The 10,844-nt window shown below is 39.9% G+C and overlaps 1 protein-coding gene across 1 annotated transcript; it reads left to right on the forward strand.

The window, feature by feature from the left end:
- Positions 1 to 3,090: 3,090 nt before the first annotated feature.
- LOC147889461 (mediator of RNA polymerase II transcription subunit 25-like) lies at positions 3,091 to 6,528 on the forward strand. Its single transcript, XM_087391919.1, has 3 exons — positions 3,091 to 3,156; positions 5,404 to 5,490; positions 5,597 to 6,528. Exons 1-3 carry the CDS (start codon positions 3,112 to 3,114, stop codon positions 5,780 to 5,782), a joined length of 318 nt encoding a protein of 105 aa, XP_087248045.1. The 5' UTR covers positions 3,091 to 3,111; the 3' UTR covers positions 5,783 to 6,528.
- The last annotated feature ends 4,316 nt before the right edge of the window (positions 6,529 to 10,844 follow it).

Below are 10,844 nucleotides of genomic sequence, written 5' to 3' on the forward strand. Positions count from 1 at the left end.
ATCAATTTGTCCTTCATTCCCTCCCACAAATTGATGACCTCATCTCCAGCAGTAGTACATGGGATGCTCCATGGCTTGCCCACCATCATGTAGCAACACACATGGCCCCAACCTATGACTCACTCCTAGGACTCTTGGTTTACAACTGGAGGATTGGACAATGACTATGTATGGAAATCCCCATGGGTCCAACAAGGTAAAACCTCAAACAAAGGACTAACAAACATTTTAAGGATGGACTATCCATGGCAGAGAATCATTATTGAGCACACACACAAACAACTTAGAAAACATATGGGTCATCACCCTTGTCAAGGTTGACTTGGGTGGTGAAAACAGTGAGAGCTTTAACATCCTCTGGTTCCTCTTCTTCTTCTTTCTCTTCTTCTTCCACGAGGTTTGCTGAACATTTCGTCTTTGCATAGCACTCTTTCTCAAAATGTCCAGGTTTTTCACAAAAGTTGCACTTCATCTTGCTCTTGCTGGTGGATCCCTTGAAGTTGCTTTTGGCCAAATATGCCCCATGTTCTTTGTAGTTATTCCTCTGTTTGATTTTCCTTTCCTCTTCCAAGAGGGATGCCTCAATTTCCACCAAACTAATCTCTGGTATATTGATGAGAGTAGTGACAATAGTGCCATATTCCTCAGTCAGGCTTTTGAGTAAGATAGCAATTACATTGTCATCATCAAGATTAAACTTGATGCTAGCTAACTGAGTCAGTATGCTCTCCATGGAGTTTAAATGTGAAGAGATGGATTCTCCTCTATCCAATTTCAGATCAAAGAATTTGATGAGCAAGCTAAACTCGGAACACTTCCCCTGTGCTCCAAAGACAAGCTCAAGATGACTCCATGCAGCATGACTAGTCTCACAGCCATCAATGTGGTGGATAAAAGAATCACTCAATCCAAGAGCAATTATGGCTAGTGCCTTTTTATCCTTAGGGAGCCATAAAGCTTCTCCTTCCCTAGTAGTTGGTTTCTTTTCTTTTCCATTAGCCACATTCCAGATCCCCTTTTTCATGAGAATAAATTTCAGTTTGGTTTGCCAAGTATGAAAACCCTCTCTCTCGAACTTATCTATCTTGGTTTTGGAGGCCATAGGGAAGGTCTTACCACCACTGATGTGGCAGTGTCTAGTCCCTTACAAAGATAGCATTCAATTCAAAATATGTCATAAATGCATCATGAGCATTTACCAAAACTGTCAAACTGCTGGACAGTGCTCCAAAGATCAGATTGAAAAATGCCTCAGATCACTTCCAATGGTTAAACATCCAAAAGCCCAAAAGATAACTGAGATAATGATGAAACTTTCTAGAACTTAAACATATTCAATGGTTCACATTAGAAGAAAATATCGCTGTTATCCCCAAATTGAATAGTCTGAAGTTGGAGGGTGCAATTGAAGCTATAGAAGCAAGCAATGAAGGGCTTTTACAATGGAATGAAAGCTTTTTTACGAGAGAGGAGCCCCTAGAGAAGAATTGCGCAATGCTACGTCAGAACGTCTGTGAGAGTAGCGCCTTTCTCGACTGGTTTTTGTGTCTGTTCTCCTCGTATACTGGACCATTGCTACTCAAACTTCATCAGCATGCTCCTTGTAGTGTCGCCCAACAGTAGCTAGAGCCATTTGATGAATGGTCACTCCTACAGGGAGAATGCGAATCCTTGGCTAGGTGGAATTAGGGAATAGTTGCTTCCTCTGCCCGTGCCGACACATTTTCCAGCCGCCGAAGAAACGTGCTTAGAGGATGTGGGAAATGGCTCAGAGAATGGAGAGAACAAGCCTAAGCAAATTTCGTGGAAGAAAATGAAGAAAAAGCTTCATTTGGGGAAGATGATGACATTGCACTCAAAGAGGGCTCAAGGAGGGTGAACATGGCTCTGATACCACATGATGGAACAGCATGAAGGATTCAGCAAATGGAACAAATAGAGTAGTTTATTCAAGAGAGGAGAGGCCCTTATAAGGGCAACTGATACAATGCATGTGCCCCAAAGGAGAGCATCTCCAGATCCACAAATCACTCCACTGATCTCTCAATCAAGACCATGAATCTCTCAATTACACCTAATAGAACCTTCTACCACCTAACCTGGTCAGACTAACCAACACACAACCCTCGTATCCCTTGGTACACCCCATTACAAACTTGCATATGCATCAATGGACTGCATAGAGGCTATTGATGGCACCCAGGTCCACCCCGCCCTTACCTGAGCCAGCATATGGACAGATATTGTACAATTCTGACGATTTAGTATGGGATACAGCATATGAATATTCAGTCTAGGATAGCCTCGAGGCTTTGACATTTGCAGAGCACATTCTTTTTGGGGATTTTTACAATGGCAAACAATGATTTTCTTGGAATACTCTCGGCTGAGGACAAACTGGATGGCACCAACTATCGATGTGGTCATACATGGTGTGCCACTTGATTGCCAATAATTCTGGGAGGCATTGATGCAAAAATAGAGGCCATACCTGCCTCTCAGGCACAAGCACCTACTGCAATACGCCTTGTGCTACCGTTGCTACATCTGGATCACCTACCAGTGCTGCCACAGTGCCTCCGACTCTTTCCATGCAGGATCAGATCCAACCGCATCAAAGAGATAAACAGGCACATGCCTTCACTGTTTATCTTGGAAGAGGTTCATTAGACCTCATATTCAGTCTTGTGGGACAGAAGGCACGCCACCCCGTATTTGGGATTGTTGTATGATAATAAGCCTTCACTAGTTATGCATCCTTTTACAAACAGTGACTGGGCTGGTCATTACCACATGCAGGTGTCTCACAATGGCAACCATTTCATGCTTGGCTCTTCAAGTTTTTTCATTATTCAGACTCTTAGTGATATTTAACCATGGGTTTTTCATGCTGTGCATCATGTATCTGTGCGTTGAGTTTCTTCTCTTGGCCTTTTCTTTGTATTTATTATAAGCTAAGCAAATGGATGATTTATTGCATATAAATGGTTATTGTCTTTTGAAGTAAAACATCTTTTTTAATCCAATATATTGATACACCTTTATAATTTCTATTTTTGTTTCTATTGAAGAAATTATCAAAAAAAGTCTGAAGTACTAGTCTTTAGAACAATGGGGCAGCATGGATTTCCGGCACAGCTTGCTGAGAAAAAGTTGGTAATGACCTTAACACATATCATTACTAAGATGTCCTTTGAATTTATGCTATAAGCAGAATCGTCTCTCTTCCTAATCCAGAGTCCTCCATGCATACACTTGCAACTGCTTGACATGCATAGAGTAAATGTGACGGGTGGACCTGCAAGTAACTGCTTTCAAGAATAATTATATTATTGTTCCACATTGGTGTCTCTATGACTCATGACCTCCCAAATCATGATTTCTGGGGGCTGCAACTCGAGAGGGTGGGACAGTATCGAATGCCTTAGGAAAGTCTATGAACTAAGTGTAGACTTTCGGATGCCTGGACTTCACCTCTTCAATAATAGCCCTCAGGGTGAAAATGTGGTCCAGGGTGGAGTGCTGTCTCGAAAGCCTGCCTGCCCAACTGCCCGCTGCCCGTGATCCTCTGTGTGGCTGCTGATCTTCCTCTCTAGAACCGACCCATATATCTTAGCCAAAGTGTCCAATCATAAGAGTGCGGTAGTTCCCAGTGTCCTTGGGATCACTTGCCTTGTGTATTGGTACTATGGTGGTGGTGCTCTAAGTAGGTGGGAAGCCATGGCATACGGCATGGTTGAACAACTGTGCTAGGATTGGGGTCAAGTTCTCTTGCCCATGTGCAAAGTGCTCCATGATCTAGTGATTGCTGGTTATTAAGCCGGAGAAGAGCAGTTTGTACATTCTGCGCAGTAAACAAATGACACGTGATGGGTCTGGGCATAGAGGACATACCAGGTGGTGCTTGACCTGGGACATCATATAGGGAGCATGCATATGTATGCCAGACTGCTGGTCTGTGATGGGGATGGGCGACTTCCCCTTCGACAAGAGCACCCATCCCATAGTAGGGTCTCCTCCACGAAAGGAGCTGATCACCTCATCCATTTTGTGCAAGAGGAAAGCCCGCTTCTTACGAGTGTATCAACTCGGAATGGAGCTGTAGTTTATCAAATGTTTAAACAAAAAAGCGAATGAGTAAAAATGTGGGCCTGAGACATGACACAAGATCCATTAGGACCCGATCCTCCATGCAAATGTCAGGGGTGGTGATTTATTATTGACTTGGCGATGTTAGGTGATGCTTGCGAGAGCTCACTCGGCGCGAGATCCGTTGTGCCTCTGGTGAAGTCAACTGTCGGAGTGCTCGCTCACGTGTAAGGTGGGCTATCATCTCTCTGCACTCATCATCGAACCAGGGGTTTTGGGGCATCTTCCCATCTGGACACATGCAGACCGTGTCGTGGGAAAGGATTGGGTGTCAAAATCCTGTATCACTGAGGTAAGGGTGTCCGATGCATGTGCGAGGTCCATCCCCTCCAAGTAGTACTGGAAGCTCAGAAGCCAGCAGGTGGCTCACGTATGCCGGGTCAAGAGCATAGTCAGGTAGTCACACTACTTTGAAGCATCTTCAGACAATACCGTGTCTATCTTCATGCAATTATAAGTATAGGATTTAGAAGCGAATCTGCTGCTCATGATTCACAATTAAGTAGAAGATTTTAAACATGAAATTTGGGCTTGCAGAAAAGTATCTAAGAGTAGCCTCTCTGGATTCTAGAAGGATGCTCAGCTTTGATATTGTTGGTTTCTTACCTGTAGTTTTCTCCATGTAAAAAGCAGAGAGAGAGAGAGAGAGAGAGAGAGAGAGGGAGGGAGGGAAGGGGGGGGGGGGTGTCAGATCTACTAAATTGTTTACCAGTCTTCTGAATATTCCATGCGGTCAACTCTCCAAGTTTGGTGTATGACACCATGAGATGGGGGTTTAAAAAGAAGAGGTTAGCAAGCATTATAGGATCTAGTTTTGTGTTCGACTGTACTATCCAAAGGGAAGAGCATCAATGATTAAGATGACAAATTCTGATTATGCCTGTGGCTTTTAAGTCATCACTGTGCTTTTGTACTCAGGAAGGCCATCTTGATTAATCCTGTATAAGAGTGCTCAAGTGTAATGTAAACACCCAACTTCCTGGAGCTCCGCCTTTTTTCTCTGTTGCTTTGTAAGGCGTGTTGTTGGTGGCTTCAGTAAAGATCTGAAATCCTGCCATCCATATCATAGCTACTTTTCTTATGTCCTCTTCTACTATCCCTTTCTTTGTTCTTCGTTCATGGGTATTTGAATTATGAGTGAGATCTTGTTTTAATTTCAGTAGATGTAAAAGAAGAATAGCTGTCTTTGAAGAAATTCAACCCAGGAAATAATGTCCCATCACACTTAAATTGCTGTCATTCTCTTGGAAACAGTGTGCGGTTATACAACTACCCTCTCAGACTTTGCTGCTAGCAAGCACCGATAAACAAGGAAGGATGCTTGGCATGCTCTTCCCAGGGGTACAGTTGCTTTGGTTGCCATTTGTGAATAAGAATATTTTTACACTCCATTGTTTGGGACACATTGTTTCCTTGGACAATAATATCTGGATTTTCCCATTAACAGGACATGGTGGTGTTCAAGCCACAGGTATCAAATCAACAGCAACAAGCTCAGAGTGGAGCTTCTGGAATTGGACAGGCATTTTCACAGGGCCAATTGACAGGTCAAGTCCGTCCTCAGCTGATACAGTCAGGCCAGCTAGCAGGTCAAGGTCCTTCAAGTTTATCAGGAACTGGATTTCTAAACTAGTGGGCATTTTAGAGCCCAATTATGGTCATCTTCTCAAGACAATATGTAAACCAGCTTACAGTGGGTATTCCAGAGATTGAAAGCCACTTGGCGTTTAGAGTGGCCAGAGCAGGCAGCATTTTAAGCACCCCTGTGTATGGGTGCTTGCACAGGAAGAAAAAATCAGCCCTTTGGATTTACAGGTTCTTATAGTACTTGATTACTGGTTCAAAGCAATTCTCTTGCATAAGGAGAGTTGCATCAGCTCCCAGTGACATCACATGTGACTAGATTGGCTACAAGACATGATTATGTAGGTAATTTATTGGGGGACTGGCAAAAGTTATGTATTGGAATCAGTGAAGGGAGGCTTATTTTAAGGATTTGACAGTCTTGAGCGGCTTTTCTGTAGCAGCCACCTAAAGTTTATGGGACACATCCTTCGAGAACAGCTCAGGCTTAGTGATTTTCATTTTGTTACATGAAATTCACGATTTTGTAATTTATCAAAGCCAGTTCCCTTCTGGCACAATTCTGTAATTTGAGGCCAGTGCTGAGCTTTCCATATGCACACTTGTGCTTTTCAAGTCATTGTGCATAAGGTGAGTTATTGGTCCTTCTTGCTTTACTTTGGTAATTGACTTTTATATACATTAGAAAACCTAAATTGCTGTTCTCATGGTGGATTCATGTGAACATTATGAAGTTGTGGACTATTAGGGTCCATCCATATATTGCTTTACTGTCTGTCACTGTAAAAGTTGCAGTAAAAGTGTTCCTTGCTTTGGAATTCCATTCCTATGCTAATAGAGTGCACACCTACTTCCTTTAGAATCAGTGGTGATGCAAGCAAATATTGAAATTCTGCAGTGTGAAGTTGAATCTCTCTCTTGGTTTCTGAAAGTGAACATTAACATGTTCCATGCAAAAATTGAAGGTCTTTAATTTGGACATGTTCCACGTGAATGGAAGTTGCAATGCTCATTATGATCTGAAATGTCTCATTCTTGAGCCTGAAGATAGCAACCAAATCTTAATACAAACTCATATTCATGTTTATAAAAGTTAAGCTGGCGTATGGCTAGGTTTTGAATGTGAAAGATTGGACAACCTGTTCAGGTTGTCTATGGAGTACCCAGTTAGATGCTTTTTGGAGATGTGGAACACGATAGTGTTTTGGCATTTGGCTACTACTATAGTTGCACTGTGCACATTACAACTATGAAAAACATTGTCTGAATTGTTTTTGTTGAAATTGGCATTGCAATGCCTTAAAGCCATTACAACTGAAAGAAAAGGTATTGTCAAAACCCTTGTATTAAAATTTTTATGTTTGATAAGAAAGCATGATGAGGCCATCACTTAACGGATTCTACAAAGCCTTGGTTCCCTCAAATATAAAATGTTTTTAAAAGTTGCATTTCAAAGGAAGTACAAGGGGAAACCATGATGATGATATATAAAATGCCGACAGCTTGGATTTAAATAATTAGAATTGCTTCACTTGAAGTGTTGAGATGCATAGAAATATGAGGATGCTCCTGAGCCCATATGGGCCCATGAGATGATACACCAAATGAACAAATTCAGTGGAATAAAGCTGTGCGAAATTGGCTTTGGGGCTTGAATTTCTTTGAATCCATGCATTTTATGCCACATACTATGTGAGATTTACTCATTGATCTTATTTAAACCTTTGAAACCTTTTATCTTAGCTTATTGAAGCCTATATGTTGGGAGAGGCATACTTGACACACAAATATCTAGGTTGTGATTGAAGTTGAGGGGTGGCATGGGTTTAACATAGATTATATGATGCAACTTGTAAATTGCATTTGTGGGTAAAGATGGTGATGGTTATGGTGAAAAGGTGGTGGTTGAATGCTAAGCTCCCCTTTTTGTTTTGGTACAAATATATATTATCAAAATTTCTTCACCACTCACGTTTTGATTGCACAAATGTCTTGCTATGCTTACATGTGATATTTATGTTATTATACTTCATTATTGAGTGGAGATGAGACTCTTGAGGCATCAAGTATTTGGTGCAAGACCTAGTCCTCTTCCATGCATTGCATGTACAAATCATGTAGATGGTTATCTACAAGGTCGTAGTGAGTGTGAGGGATATCTTATCCACTTCTTATAGTTTGAATCCTCAATTAGGTCTTGAGGTGAGATTATGAGAGGTTTTGTGAGCTAGGGTTGTATAATTTTTTTAAAAAAAATTGTACGATTGGATATATTCTATTCTTATGAAGGTATATAAAGTTACATCCTCGATGGGACTCATCGTGGTTTAACCGTAGGATAGGGTGGTTTAACCATAGGATAGGGTGACATTGAATGGAATTAGGATGCAAGTTGATTCATGGAGGAGTTGGCAACAACCTAGGAGTTGAGAGGAGTGCGAGTGTCCATATTATTTTCCTTGGGAGGTATTTTATTTATTAGGAAAGTAGGGTATTTTGGACAACAAAGGTTGGAGGCAATATGTAGTAGGGATAAACTTATTATATTCAAGGGCTCATCGTAGTAGAGATCTTGGGAATGTGTGGTCTTGATGGGGTTTGGAGTCACCTTGTATGTGGTATGAGTATTGTGGCTTGCAATTGTTTGTCTAAGATTAGATTGGTTTTATGATTTGGGATAATGTGCTTTTCAATATCATTGTGGAATTACTTAGTTAGGAGTGGTGTTTCTTGCAAGAAGCAAAGTTCATCTCTAGCAAACTAACTTTTTTCCTGGATGTGTTTTACATTGTCATTTTAGAGGGATACATTATAACCCCCCTAATTGGAATAAAGGTACTTTAGCGTAGGATAGAGTTGAGGCTTAAACACCATGTAGGCGAAGGCAATCGAATTGCTCTTAAATTTGATTGGCAAAACATTGAGGGTGTGATGACACTCCACTGTATGTGGAGCCATGACATAAGTACATCTTATTGAAGCAAAGCATGGCACATTATAATATTTGACAATTTGGGTATCTTGGACTATTGAGTACCTTTCATTTTTAAAAATTTGATGCATATGATAATTGCGTTGTTCTCAATTCTTCCTACATGTCCATTTTGCCTAGAGTATGACAAACATAAAAATCACAACTTTGATAGCACAATCATAAGCAATCGAGATACCGAAAATTGCCTTTATAGCAGGTATCATTGGTCTAAGAATTAGAGGTGTAGGAACAAGGATCCGTAAAGGAAAGAACAAGGGGAAGGACAAACTCATTTAGATAGCATGAAACCTCGATATGCACAAGTGGTAATAAATGAGTACTTCCATATTTCCGATACCCAATTGCATTCTTCCCTATATCTTTCTTGATAAGCATATTCCTAAGAAAAAGGTAGCATCAAAGACGTATTCTAGTTGCTTGATACCTCAATTTTGAAACATAAAAAATTTTGTGAGTTTTTTGGGTTCATTTGCAACCCAAGTCTTCCTTATCTTTGTACAGCCCGGAAGTTTCCAGCAAAAATCCTAAGAAACCTAGATACATTATGGTTGCATGTAAGACTTCTCTAACGGATGTCTCAAAGTGGTTGAGTTATTGCTTCAAGGCCATTTTACCAAATGTTGATGAACTTTGGACAAACTTATTGAGAGAAGTTGATGTTCTAGTAGATTTAAGTTGGATTTTGAATGATTTGGTGGGAGTTATACCTGCTATAAGGTTTTTAAACTCCTCTTTGAGTGTAGAAGAAAATTGTACTCCAATCTTGCTTACCTTTCAAACTGTGGTATGACTAATAATCCTTCAACAAAATAGGAGCAACAAAGGAACGAGTAGGAGCTCCTATCCTTTCTTTGCTAGATGTCTAGGGTTGTTTACCTCTATAACATTTGTCTACACTATCTGCTCCTTCTCAACCAAGAAAAATGGGCACTGCTCTTGGGCATTTAGACCATGCTACCACAAATTTTGGACTTTGAGTCTTTAAGTCTCATGCAAAGCTCCATTCAATAGGTCTTATCATTTTTTGGATATAAAGAATTCTTCTCTTTGGTTTCAATCCTTGATAATTATTCATATGTTGCACTTTGAGAGAGACCCAAGGGTCTTGCGATCTTCTTTCATAATTTGGAAGGCTATAGGCCACCAAGTATATACTCTAATTATAAGCTATTTGTTTCCCATTAAACATCAAAATAAATAGCCTTGTGCATAATAACATTGGTTAGTCTTTCAATCTTTTTTTCATGTTCAAAACCAAAAAGAAAATTGTGTGTTTTGTAAATGTCATGGCTTCTAATGTAACTCTCATGTCATCTTATAAAACCTAACTGTTACTATCTAAAATCTTTATAATTCTAGTTTTTGATGGAGATTGAATAATTGTTTCAATTCCTTCTTGTTTGTGAACTCATGTTTGACTAGATGTGCGTATCAAAGATAAAAAAGTTAGAAAGAATCCATTGGTCTCTTCTTTAGCCTTTGAGGATAAGGTGGGAGCTATCAAAAGTATTTTGTTACTAAGATCTCTTAAGGGTTAAGATGTTGATTTATATTTTCCTCTACCTATGCTTGTTGTGTTACATGTACACAATAGGTCATTTGCACTCAATGACCTTGAGAGATCTAATATAGTTTTTATATGCAACTTCTTTTAACTTTCTTCTCTTGAGAGTTGATAGTTTGAGAAGTACTTCTATGCTCCCATTACATTTAGCAATGCATCTACTTTAATTGACTGAATAAATCAAACGTACTCTGATACAAGACGAAAGAAACTTATTTCTCTGAGATTCACCCTTCAAGGCAAGTTTATAAATATATCTATAGTCTTTACACTTATTTCTCATGGTTTAAATGCAAACTTTACAAATACTCCACGCAATTCTTTAAAACTTTCAAGTCACTCAGAATATATAGGGAAAAAATCTACGAACATGATAGTTAAAGCCTTAATTGTTGTGCTTGTCAATCTTAAGTAACTTTGTAACTCTCCATGCACTTCAAAATTTGTATGCTTTAGATAGTCATGCATGTCATCCACTCGTTTTAGTTGTTTGAACTAGCTAAGTACATGAGCCTGACCATTTCCTACATACTCAAGCATTGATGTAGATTT

Source organism: Dipteris shenzhenensis, chromosome 20, assembly GCF_047967505.1.
Source record: "Dipteris shenzhenensis isolate YYH24624 ecotype China chromosome 20, Dip_SZ_1.0, whole genome shotgun sequence".
NCBI lineage: Eukaryota > Viridiplantae > Streptophyta > Polypodiopsida > Gleicheniales > Dipteridaceae > Dipteris > Dipteris shenzhenensis.